At 49.0% G+C, this 13,431-nt stretch overlaps 1 protein-coding gene across 1 annotated transcript in view; it reads left to right on the top strand.

Moving 5' to 3' along the window:
* Positions 1 to 13,431, top strand: part of NDUFA10 (NADH:ubiquinone oxidoreductase subunit A10) — a 52,752-nt gene that overhangs the window by 23,239 nt on the left and 16,082 nt on the right. Inside the window, exon 9 of the mRNA XM_046018767.1 lies at positions 3,461 to 3,569. Coding sequence (XP_045874723.1) covers positions 3,461 to 3,569 — 109 coding nt within the window. The remainder of the gene's footprint in view (positions 1 to 3,460; positions 3,570 to 13,431) is intronic.

Raw genomic sequence — 13,431 nt, 5'->3', positions numbered from 1 at the left:
GGTCTACTGCCCTGTGTTGTGAACCAAACCCCGCTACAGTTCATCTTCTTCTTCGGGCACTTTGGCTTCCAATGTTAAGAGGATATGTTATCCTCAGCCAGTTTTTGAATTCTCCTCAATTAGATTTAAGTGCTTTGTGAACAGAATGTTTTCTTTCTCTGTGTTTTGCTCCCTGGGTCATAAAATGCTTCCTTTCCATCTCTGTTCCTTACTTATCTTCAATCTAGAGTAATCGGGTTGATGGAAGGTTACCACTCTTGGCGTTTACAGGAGATAAGACACCATAGGCTCATCCCAACAGTCACCACTTGAGCTCATGGTGACACGTTGAGACAGTGGTTTAGCCGAGTTTAAACAAGTTGTAGACAGTTGCAGCTGATTATTTTTTTAATGTTGGGAAACAGTTGGAAGCATATTTGTTGAGTGTATTGGGTGGGGGGGGCATGTAAACTGTACTTCAGCCAGACGAGGCATAGAGGGCGCTATCGCTCTGTGTGTCGCCCACTGGCTCTGGGGCCATAAGTTCTTAAGGGATTTTCCAGAATTTTGTAGGGTTTTCAAACTTCTGAGAAAACCAAATTATACTCCACCGTGACATCTGTTAACATTTAAAAACACTAATTTTCGCTTTTAGTGGAAATGATTTACAGTGAGCTCACTTTAAAAATTATCTATATAAAAAGAATAATTCTCTGTGTTAACAGTAAAGGGATGCGTACTTATGTGTTCTCTGCACCTGTGTGCAAACTGTTGTGTGAACAGCTTACTGGGGGGCTGACAGGGAGCCCTGCTCTTGGTGCGCCCTAGTAAGCCCAGCTTACTAGGGGGGCTGACAGGTGAGCCCTGCTCTTGGTAGCCCGCTGTGTGCCTGTGGACGTCCACAGAGATATCCCTGGGCACATAGACAGTTCCCTGGGCCGTATTTCCTGGGGGGTGATATTTGTTGCCAGATTATGAGTCCGTGTATGAGTGACATCTCATTTGTCCCGGTGACCCTCAGTATGTGCCTCTTCCTGCTCTGCTCTCATCCCACCTGCCGCATGTTCTTAGGGCACTGCGCTCCTTGGCAGGAGGGGCATGAGGAGCCCAGGATCAGATCGGGGCATTCTGACCGTGGCTGTCTGCCCCAGCTGCCAGGGGTCTGGCCTTGGCCGCCATGGGTCTGGACTGTTTATCACAAAGTAACTGAAAGCCAGATGCATTTAAAGAACTTCCATTTGGGCCATTATAAACAGAAACCTCTTTTGCCTTTGTAACTCATTAATGGGAAAAGTGGTCATTTAAAGTAATTATTTGATTTGTTTTGAGCCCTTAAGAGAGGAGACTTTATTTAAATGTTTCTTTCTAAAAGCCCCAAAAATGCTTTTCATCTTCAAGCATAGCGGTCATATTCAGACTAAATTTGATTTAAAATAAGCAGTTATAACACAGTGTAAATATTTCAGCATTCAGCCAAAATAAAATGGTGAAACAAGGAGCATATCCTATGCTTTGTATTTGTTGGTGTGAAGCAAGGCAAGGGTGTGCCTGGCTGGCTTGTGTGGGCCTGCCACCTCTTCCCCCCGCCCCAGGCTCCTGACTTCCCAGTGGCCCTTCTGCTCCTGGAACCTTTGGACAGGGCAGCAGGACACCGTGGGGTAAATCTGGAGGAACTGCAGTTACTTGCTGCCTTTCCCTCAAGATTCATTAGTGAGGTTTTTTTTTTATTTTTTGTTTTTAATTAATTAATTATTTATTTATTTTTAAATTTCTTTTCAGTGTTCCAGAATTCATTGTTTATGCACCACACCCAGTGCTCCATGCAATACGTGCCCTCCATAATACCCTCCACCAGGCTCACCCAACCTCCCACCCCGTGGCCCTCCAGAACCCTCAGATTTTTTTTTTTTTTTTTTTTTAATATTTTATTTATTTGACAGAGAGAAATCACAACTAGGCAGAGAGGCAGGCAGAGAGAGAGGAGGAAGCAGGCTCCCTGCAGAGCAGAGAGCCCGTTGCAGGGCTCGATCCCAGGACCCTGAGATCATGACCTGAGCCGAAGGCAGAGGCTTTAACCCACTGAGCCATCCAGGCGCCCCACCTCAGATTGTTTTTCAGAGTCCATAGTCTCACATGGTTCGTCTCCCCCTCTGATTTTCCTCAACTCCCTTCTCCTCTCCATCTCCCCATGTCCTCCGTGTTATTCCTTATGCTCCACCAATAAGTGAAACCATATGATAATTGACTCTCTCTGCTTGACTTATTTCACTCCTCCAGTCCTGTCCATTTTGATACAAAAGTTGGGTATTCATCTTTTCTGATAGAGGCATAATACTCCATAGTATATACGGACCACATCTTCCTTATCCATTTGTCCGCTGAAGGGATCTTGGTTCTTTCCACAGTTTGGTGACCGTGGCCATTGCTGCTATGATCATTGGGGTATTGATGGCCCTTCTTTTCACTACATCTGTATCTTTGGGGTAAATACCCAATAGTGCAATTGCAGGGTCATAGGGAAGCTCTATTTTTAATTTCTTAAGGAATCTCCATACTGTTTTCGAAAGTGGTACAGTCTTAAGGAATCTCCATACTGTTTTCGAAAGTGGCTGCACCAACTTGCATTCCCACCAACAGTGTAAGAGGGTTCCCCTTTCTCCACATCCTCTCCAACACTTGTTATTTCCTATCTTGTTAATTTTGGCCATTCTGACTGGTGTAGGGTGGTATCTCAATGTGGTTTTGAACTTCTTTTTTTGTTTTTTGTTTTTTTTAAGATTTTATTTATTTATTTGACTGAGAGAGATCACAAGTAGGCAGAGAGGCAGGCGGCGGGGGCGGTGGGGGGTAGGCTCCCTGCTGAGTAGAGAGCCCAATGTGGAGCTCAATCCCAGGACCCTGAGATCATGACCTGAGCTGAAGGCAGAGGCTTAACCCACTGAGCCACCCAGGTGCCTCTTCAATATGGTTTTGATTTGAATCTCCCTGATGGCTAGTGATGATGAACATTTTTTCCATGTGTCTGTTAGCCATTTGTATGTCTTCATTGGAGAAGTGTCTGTTCATGTCTTCGCCCATTTTTTGGGAAAAAAAAATTCATTAGTTTTGCATGTTTTATTGAGGGCTTACTATGTGCCTGGGGCAGTGGGCGGCGTGGAGGTGGTGGTTTATCCGTGCTATTCCTGTGTTTAAAGCACAGCGTGGCTCCTTTGTTACGTCTCCCAAACCTCATCCATTCCCGAAAGGTGGTCCTCTGTGGCTGCTTAGGCTTTCAAGAGACTCTCCCTCCGGTTCTGAAGGTCACCTCAGAAAAGCAGCTGCGTACAGACCTCATGGTCATTGGGGTGAAGGTTTGTGTCCAGAGGACCGTCTGGGAATGAATGGCATTTATTTGGATGTATGTACTTTTTAAAAAATCAGCCTTACAGCTTATTTTGTTGTGTTTCAGTGGTTTAGTTTCTATTTGTCTTTTATTTTGTAGGGTTCAGAATAAGCTGGAGGTGCTGAATTACACAACCATTCCCATCTACCTCCCGGAAGTCACGATTGGAGCTCACCAGAGTGACCGTCTCTTCCAGAAATTCATAAAGGTGAGATTTGGAAACCAGGTGAGCTGTCTGCTATGAGCCCTGCGACTGGCACCAAGGTTACATCCCCGAAAAGGTTTTTGTTGTTTTTTGCCTGAGCTTCCTTTTCATTTAAGTAATTCTCCCTTCTTCGCCTCCCCATCCTGTCGCTGGTGCAGCTCCTCTCTCCGCAGGGCCGCATGCCACAGCGTGTTATCTTGATAGGGACACACTGTCTGTTGTCTAGCTCTTGTCTACAGAGCGCACTTGGGGTGTTGTCTGACTCCTATGTTACCTGTGTCCACAAGGAATAAAGCCACGCGTCTGCGGCAGGGAAAAGAGCACAGGGCTGGGGCGCGGAGTGGGGTTGGGGGCGGTGGAGCTCAGGAGGCTCTGCTTGTGTTAACTGGTCTTCTCTGATTTCCATACATTTTTGTGAATTGCTTGTTTTCTGAATTGTTGTGGATAGTCATTTCAGGCAGAATTCCGTGAACTTTGAGGGCACATTTAAGTTGTGTTGTAGAAGCCCGCAGATGAGGGAGAGACTTCTCTGGGAGTCCTGCTGTCAGTGGAAGGCTAAGGGCATGATCCATTTCTACACCAGCCATGGCTGGGGCTTGTTACTGGCAAATGTGTGGAAGGATCGCATTTAGATTATATCACCAAGCTGAGCAGCCAGCATTTAGATAAGTTTCAGCCTTAAATATTGTTGTGTTACTGTAATTCTCTGATGCTTGCAAGTTGCTTGAAGCACTGACTGGGTATCCACAAGTATATCCCACTACTTGCTATTTTACTGGAGATACTTAGCATTTTCTTGGACAGGAGTTCTTCTGGTTGTTTTGGAAGTGACTGGATTCATTGTAAGAGTTTGGGGAAGTACACAGAACTGTGAGGCCGTCCCTCAGCAGTACCCACAGATAGTGTGTGTGCGCGTCCCCTTTCTGACCACTGTCAGTGTGTACATGTGTGGCGCTCGGTGGGACGGTGCTGTCTGGGGGCTGGGCTGGCTCCTCCCTGCCGCCAGTGCCTTGTTTGCACCAGTGTCCTGCTGAGCTCTGTGCACAAGTGACCTCATTTTGTTCTGTGTCAACTTGAATCCCACCTCTGTCCAGGCAGCCATCACAGTGCTTGGACTGGCGCTGTGGCTTCTTCTGCCTCCCCTGCGTCCCACGTGCAAGCATGCAAAACCCGTGGCCCGCCCTTCCGGCCTTGCCACTGCTGTCACTGTTGAGCCCTGGCCGGGCCCTAGGACATGAGTGCTCTGGCTTGCATGGAGCCTCTTCGCCGCAGCCCTGAGGGCACCTGCCGCCGTCTCCCCAATGCAGTTTGCTGGGCTGGAGCGCCGGTGCTGCAAGGGGTTTTGAAAACAAATACTCTATTACCTAGTGAGAAATTTTTGCCCTTTCAAATTTTTAAAAAATTCATCTGATTATGTCAGTGTGTTGATTTACTCATGACAGGTCTTTAACGTCTTTTGATGACCTCACTTTTCAACAAGGAAACAGTAGGCGGCAAGCTCAGAGACTTTGGAGTCACTGTTGTGTGGGGCTGATGAGTAACTTTTCTAAGGCTCTCTCTTGATTATGGTGAGCGGCTCTGGCTTTCCGCTTGTCCCTCATGCGAGGTTTCCTCTAAACGTATTCGGTTTTAACAAATGTAAGCGGAGTTTGCACAGCTGTCACCCCAAGTGGGGAGGGGGCCTCACATGAGTTGAGTGGCTGAGCTCTGCTCACTGCGGGTTCAGCAGGCCCCAGGCCCTTTCATCTGGTCCTCCCACCTGATCACTGCCTTTGTTCCATCAGTTCAGTCACTCTTTCCGAGTGTGTGCCAGGGACCACGCTTGTCCTAGACACTGAGGACGTGGCTGCCCTCATAGGGTGTATGTCAGAGTGCAAGGAAGCAATAAAACAGAGTGTGTCAGATGATGGCGACAGGTGCTGTGGAGAAAATTCAGTCCCCAGAAGAGGGCAGGGCAAAGCCAGGAGAGGCGGGGGCTGGATTTGAAAAGCTGGAGTTGTGCTTCCAGAGCCACCTGGAGAGCTGCGGGAGATGAGGGGAGCAGGTGGAGTGTGGGGCAGAAAGGTCCAGGCAGGGAGATGGGCAGCGACAGAGGTGAGGCACGGCATTATCAGCACGGACACAGAGAGGATGCCTCCTGGGCCCGTTGAGGGCTCTACAGGAGTGGAGGGAGAATGTGTGTGATGTGCTTTGTAGGGGGAACATTCTGGTTTCTAACCCGACACTGGGTAGAATAGGGGCATGCACAGAGGCAAGGAGGCCAGTTAAGAGGCCTAATGGGAATGTTGGCCAAGGGGCAGTATGAGCTTGGACCCAGGTTCAAGAAGTGGTCAGATGATGGGTACAGACAACAGAATCTGTTAAAACTTCATACTGGAAGAGAGAAGCAAGTAAGCTGTTTGCTGGGTTTTGGCCTCGGGAACCAGAACTGGAGTTGGAACTGGCAGGTGTTGCAAGACATAGAGACACAGGTTTTGGAGAGGGGTGCGGAATTTGTCGGTCATGTTTGAGATATTCATGATAGCCATGAAGAGGTTTTGATCAGGTGGCTACCTGTGCTGAGTTTGGGGTCTGCAGGTGCGTGGCGGTTGTCTGCGTGTGATCGGTGTTTGGAGCCACAGTGCCAGTTGAGGTCACCGGTGGTGAGGACAGGTAGAGGAAGGAAGAGTGTGAGGTCAGGATGTGGAGGGTGGAGGGGACAGGAGAGCACCAGACCACGTCACAGTCTCCAGGGAGCATGCGTTCCAGTGTATGCGTATTTCAGTCACTGCTTTTACAAGTGGGGGAGGGGTGGTACCTACAGGAATTGCTTCTCTTGGTGGATGTCTGGTAGCAAAGTATAGCTTTGTACATATTTCTTGTGTAGAAGCAGGAAGGAGTGAGCCGGATTATCCCAGAAGAATGGAACTGGTCCCCAGAGCAGCCAGGACTCTCACTGTCATGCGTGGGGATCGGGTAGGGGCCGCTTAGCATGGGTGGAGTGTGTGTAGCAGCACAGACAGGTCCAGGTGTGGCAGAACAGCCTGCCGCACCATGGAGGGTGTCCTCGCAATGGGCGGGACCTCCAGGTGTCCCTGCTTGGAGCAGGTAAACTCCCAGCTGACCCCCAGCCCCAGCCACCACAGGGACTGTTAGAATTACCTCTGTAGGGAAAGCGGACATTTAAAAGTCCCAGTGTGTAAAAAGAAAAGAGTGCATGCTGGCAAGTCATGACAGCTCTGTTTCTCTGTAATCTTTATACCGCCTTTTCTTCCCCTCGCCTTGATGGGTATCTGGTTCACGGACAGTGGCAGTTGTCCCTGTCTGCTTCCTGCTGTCACAGAGGATGTGCTCAGTGAATCACGAGCAAGGGGTATGTTTGCTGTGGGTTAATGTAGATGTTCTTAAGAACTTAAGGAAGTTGTATTTTATTAGTAAATTTCGTCACTCGTGGTTATTTATCACGTGTCTGCCATGAATGATTTTTTTTCTCCTTTTTCTGTTCGTGTGGTCAGTTATATTAATTTTCTAATGTGAGACCAACCTTGATTTTGTGGCTTTAAGTCCCACTTTTGTGTGTATTATCCTCTTCGTATGCAGCTGAATCTAATTCACATTTTAACTGAAGATTTTTGTACCTGTATTCTTGAGAGACAGATGAGAACTTCCCTTTCTTGAGACATGCTCCGGAGAGTGGCCATGCTATCCGCGTCATACTGACATCGACCCTGAGTTGAGGCGGGGCTGTCCTTTCTCCTCTCGGGGAGAGTTTGTGCGAGATGAGCAGCGTGTTTCCCTCAGTGTGCCCAGGAGCGACTGGTGGGGCTCCATTGGGATTGTCTACATCACGGGATTCAGTTTCTTTAATAGACACAGAATATTCAGTGTTCTTTCCCTTCTCGGGAAAGTTGTATTTATCCAGGAATTTTCTTGGCCTCATTGCATTTAAATTTTCTAGTTTCTTGCATGGAGTTGTTTAAAATGTCCTCTTTGGTGCTTTTAACTTGGTTGGGCCCGAGGGTGTCCGTCGTCCCCATTCTCATCCTTGTTGCTGGTCCTGGTGTTTCCGTCCTCTTCCACTCTGGAGGGAGCTTGTCATTCAAGGACCTGACTGGTGTCATGTGGTACACATTCTTGCACGTTCTGGCTCACTGGTGACTGCTCTTTATTTTTTCTCTTTACTTGCTGTTTTTCAATCTTCTTAAGATGAATAGGGACATCACTGATTTTTGATCTTGCTCTTGAATAGACGCATTTAAGGCTAGACACATTGCCCTTCAGGTCTGTCTTGATCTCCTAAGTCTTGATGTTGGTTTTCCTTAGTCAACTCAGAATATTTTCAATCTGATTTCTGTTTTGACCAGTATGCTAATTTGAATTATACTGGATAATTTAAAAGCAGTTGGGATCTTTCTAATTATCTTTTTGTTACTGATTTCTGGCTTAATTCAGCTCTAATCAGAAACATAATTTGTATAATTTCAGTCCTTGCATGTGATTGAGACTCAGAATTTGGTCAATTTGGTGACATTTTGTGGTCTTGGAGGAGAGCGCCCCTTCCGCTTATGCTATGTGTGGCGTCCTGCTGGAGTCTTGAGGTGACGTCTGTGGGGGCATGACTCACGTTGCCTTCCCCCTGGGCTGGTCTGGGTCCCTGTGGGTCTGCTGGGTGGAGCATGTGCAAGTCCGCCACTGTTGGCGGATTGGTTCCTTCCCATGGTTCTGTGCCATTGTGCTTTGCACATGCCAAGGCTGCGTCGTTGGGTGTGTGTGCTGTTGTGTGTGCCCTGAAGCCTCCCTTGTGGGTGGCGCTTGTCCCCAAAGTTTGCTTTCTTCACTAGCTGTGTGGCATCTTATGCCATCTTCTGCCGGTGGCCTTTCCACATGTCCGTGTTGCCGGTGGGCGCTGTGCTCCCTGAGATGGTTGTGCCTCGCCTTTCGTCCCATCTGCAATTTGAGACTGTCTCCCTGTTCACACTCAAGTGCAGCTGCTGTTGTGCTCCTATCTCAGGAGCTCCTCCTACTCTGTGTTTTGTGTGTTTCTTACCTGCTCTGTTTTTTTCCTTTCTGGCCCTCTTTTGCATTAAGGCGTTTTTTGTTTGTTTTCATTCTGCTTCCTTCCTCTGTTCGCTTCCTAGCTCTCATTCTCTTAGTAGTGTTTAGTAGCCAGTCAGATAGTTAAATATCCATCCTTGATGTACTGCTGTCCACGGTGCACTAGGTCTCTAGTTCCAGAACAGGGATCTTGGGGTTTTTTCCTCCATTTGCCCAGATCTTGTCTTTTGTGCTGTTTTGTCATCTGTCTCACTTCTCCAAGCACTGTGGGCCCTGGAGACAACAGTGTTCATCGTCTGTGGTCCGTGCCCCTGCAGCTTTGCCCCAGGCTCCCCTGCGCCCTGTCCCCCCTGCTCTCGGTGCTCTCACTCCACAGCCTGAAGAATCCTGGCTGACAAAAAATAAGAATTCTTAAGTTTAAAAATGGTCTCTAGGATCCTTGTTTTATCTGTTTTTTATTTTGGAATGCTTCAAATTTACAGAATGAACGAGAGTAGAACATACCATCTGTGGAGCCGTTGTGAGCGCTCCAGATGCCCTCTTAGCCGCAGGCAGTGCAGAGGTGGTTCTCAGTGGGCCCCTGCAGCAGCCCCACCTGGCCCTATGGGGACGTAGGCTCTCGGGCCCCGTGCCAGTTCTCCGGCACAGACCTTCTAGGGATGGGGCCCAGAATCTGGTTTAAGGAGAGAACTGTGGCTTTAAGGCATTCTCCTCCCCACCACAGCACAGCTGTCAAGGCCAGGAAGTTCACATGCCTATGTTCCTACCTCTAATCTATAGACCCTTCGAGGTCCCTTACTGTCCCAGAGCTGCTCTGGAGAGCGGGAAGACCAGATGTAGGAGAGCGGCCTGCGTGTGACTGGTCTCTGAGCCTGACCTGTCCCTCCAGCTTTCCTTGGCACTTTGGAGGAGGGCAGGACAGGCCGTGTTCAAATGGCCCTTCATTTGGTGGTATTTGCTGTTTGCTGGGACCAGGCTTCAGACGCCTGCCTTCTGTAGGAGTCTCCTGGAATCCATCGTGTCATCTCAGCCCAGGGCGCCCGTGGCTCTGCGCTCAGACTGTGCTGACTCTGATCACTTGGCAGAGGGGCTGTCTTCACTGACAGTTGCTCTTTTAGGCGTTGTAATGTAGCAGTATTTCAGAGGGGAGGACTGTCCATCTCCTCAGTGGGCTTTCACTCAGTGGCTCGGTTATTAATGTGACAGTCGCCAGACTTTGCCTTCCTAACTCTGTCACTGCTCCCCCAGTGCTGTTTCTTACCCCACTGGAAGCCAGCGCTTTCTCTTGTCCCTGCATGTTCACTTACTTGGCTGTGTGGCCACGGACCCCCAGGCTCCTATCCTTCACCCACACGCCTATATTTACCTCTGCCTCCCGGGGGCCAGCAACTCCAAGCTCGTGGCAGTCCCTGTAGTCCCAGGGTGGTATGACAGGGTCCGGCCTCCTCGTCCCTGACTCGTAGGCTTCTCATGTGGCGAGTGGCCTGGTGTCTGTGGCCTTGGGGTACGTGCTTCCTGGGGTAGCCAGCGTATGACCCGTTTCACACCACACTCGTGTGTCTCAGTGAACATGTATATCCCAGCCGGCGCCCCCACACAGGCGTCTGTACTTTTGTCTCTGCTTGGGTTCCTAATGTTCTTTGGCTAACATTTGTCCCAGTTTCGGAAGACTTGCTAGGACCTCTTGCTAGGTGTGGCCTGCATTCTTGGGCCCCAGTCAGCCATGGGGACCTTCAAGCACATTCTGTGCCCCGATGCTCTTCTGTTGTTTCCATCCTGTTTCTCCATGACCTTCAGCCGCGCATGTTCTTCTTGTGGACTTCCAAGGTGCTCGTCTTCCCAGCTCTTTCTCATCTGCTCCTAGACCTGCCGGTCCTTGCTCCCGTGTTTGTGATCCTAGTCCTGTTTGGTTCTAGAATTTCCATTTTTATTATGTCGAGTGACCTGCTGAAATTATTTTGTCCCCTCATTACTTGAACACACAAGGTTATTTGGTAACCGCACCATCTGGACCTCTTTTCGATCCATTTAAATTGCCCGGCTCTCTCCCAGTCCTTCCATGGTTGATCATTCAGTCCTGTTTTCCTGTGTGCTTTCTTTTTCTTCCCTTTAAGCGCCAGTTATTGTAAAGATAGCTGGACACTCTGGACGGCTTTTTCTTACCTTGAGAGGAGGCAGGTGCTATCTCTGGCAGGCATGAATTTCCAGCGGGTCGCTGGAGCCCATCCACAGACCGAGCACCAGATGCCCAGTGTAGGATTATGAGGTCTGCTTTGCTTGCCCTTAGCCCTTCCCGAGGAGGGCATCTCAGTGGGGCTTGCTGTGCAGTGGGTCCTGACCCGCCCTTCTGTCTCCACTGACCCCTCCCCTGAGGCTTCTCAGGTCGCAGCTACCCCTGCAGGGGTAGGCAGGCCCTGGGGAGGCATTCTTGCAGGCACACTGGCAGCTTGCCTCATCTGCTTTCCTCCCAGGGACCTGGAACCTCCCTGCTTTCGTGCCTTTGCACAGGTGTTTTCCACACGGTGCCCGTCTCTCCTGGTGGCTCAGGAGGGACGTGTCTCTAAGCTTTAAAAAAAGAATTTTAAAAATGTTTAAGCATTCTAAAGAAGCACTTTTAGAATAGTGTTAGATTTGCAGAAAGTTGTGGAGCTGCCGGAGTGTTCTCGTGTGCCCCACACCCCGCTTCCCTTGCTGACTTCTTACGTGGGTGTGGTATACTGTGGCAGGGGACAGACTGGCATCTGTGCAGTACAGTTCACTGAGTCCATACCATGTTTGATGTCCTGAGTCTCCCTAGTGCCCTGTTTTCTGTTCCAGGATCCCATCCAGGGGCTATCCATGGACCATCCAGGGACCACATGACACTGAGTTGTCTCGTCTCCAGAAACTCCATTTGGCCATGACTATCTCATTTCCTTGTGTTTGGTCCTTAGGATAGTTGTAAGGAAGACAGTCAGGATTATAGACTGTTCCTCAGGGGGGGTTTGTCTGATGTTTTTCTCAGGATAAGCCCAGGTTTGTGTTTGCCAAGAGGTGAAGCTCTGTTCCCACCACATCGCGGGCCACACACACACACACCACGTCCCTGCTGTTGTCCGCCTTGATGCCCTGGCTGCAGCCATGCGGGTGCTGCTCCCTTTGCAGGAAGTGACCATGCACACCGTAGGCTTTGCAGGTGCCCGCTGAGTGGGAATTGTATGAACCTTTAGAGGAGTGCTGATGTTTTTAAAGGAAACTCTGTTACTTGATATTTAAAAAAAAAAAAACAAAAAAAACACGGTAAATTGGAATTAGATAGAATGTAAATCATAGTGACCATTTGCATAGTGACTCATTCGCAGAGTGTTCTGTTTTGACATCCATTGTTACCAAGTGTCCCCTGGAGAGCCTATGGTGGGAGGTGTAAGGATGAGCAATGAAGGCCTTGTGTCGATCTCACATGCAGCTGCTGGAGAGATCTGGGGAAATCTGCTCCCAGAAAGGGGTCCCTGGCCAGGCTGCAGAGCTCTCGTCTAGAGATGCTTGAGGGAGCAGCGGGCACAGCTGGCCTGCCTCTGAGACACCTGATGCGCTCGTGGGTTTGCTGCTGGGAGACAAGTTAGCAGCGTGGGGACGTTTCAAAGAATTGTTTCTGCAAGAGGAGGAGTTGTTTGGTGCTGGAGCAGAGCACATTCTGTGGCTACTTGTTTCCTGGAACACGTGGGGTGGTGGGTGCCTTTGTGGCAGAGACCCTTGGAAGATGACTTCCCTGCTAGGCTGTTTCTCATTTTCTAGGGGAAAAAAAAATGTTTTTAATGTTGAAAATGTGTTTTAGCCAAGCTCCACCAACAGCATGAGAAGTTTCTATAAACCTGGCTCGTGTAATAAAGGTAATGAAATTACTACAGTTGCACCTCGTGATTTCACGAGGAATTTAAAATGTATCTGCAGTGTGCTTGTGGAGATACTGGGAAGCAGGAAGGTGGGCTCTGCACAGGGTAATACATCCATTACGTATGATGCATATTTTATGGTGGATCCTGAACTTGCTTGTACTTGTGGTTAGGAGTTACTGGATGGCACTTCTGACTCTTGGAAGCGGGAGCAGTGCACGGACCTTTTGTTTTAATTAAACATCACAGTCTCCCTTTCTCTTCTAGGATCTTTCTGCTCCTTCTGTCTTTGCTATTTTGGATCGGGGTATAAATTTGTTTTTTACTTACACCAGCACTTTTTGACTCTTGTGGATGGGATATTATTTCTTGCTTTTGTTTTCAATAGCTTCTCTTTCTTTAAGCATCTCAAATACAGTTTTTTCTCTTCTGTGTCTCGTAATACCAGGTTTGGAGGACCATCCAGACTTTTATCATTTATCGTTTCTTTTGATTCTTACCTATAGAGGTGGCTTTTTCCCTTCTCTGTTTTGGAAACTATGACATTAAGTTCATGCTTTGTGGGCCTCGATCCGTGGACACGTAATGAGAGTCCCTCCTAAATAAAGGATCCCCATTTAAATTTGAATTTGAAGAAATGACGATGCTCTCTTGGGGTGAGTGTGCCCCAGACGTTTCAGGAACTGGGGCATCTGACGCTGCTTACTAGCTCTGGCTGTCCTGATCCTGTAAGGACTGATTGCTGCTGCCAGCCCCCAGACTCACGACCAGCAGGGGTTCCAGGCCCCTGAGGTAGTGCAGCTGGAACCCTCAGACACATGTGAGGAGGACAGACCGTGGCCGTGAATTCCCCAGATGGCAGCTGAGGTCTCTGCAGGGCCCGGGCTGTCTTCCCTTCTGCCTTCCACGGGGGCTACTGCCCTCCAGAGCTGTGCTTCGGTAAGGACGCCCCTCCGTGG

The sequence above is a fragment of the Meles meles genome, chromosome 9 (assembly GCF_922984935.1).
Source record: "Meles meles chromosome 9, mMelMel3.1 paternal haplotype, whole genome shotgun sequence".
In the NCBI taxonomy this organism is placed as follows: Eukaryota; Metazoa; Chordata; class Mammalia; order Carnivora; family Mustelidae; genus Meles; species Meles meles.
The sequence above is the reverse complement of the archived record's forward strand: the minus strand, read 5'-3'. Positions and strand labels throughout refer to the sequence as shown.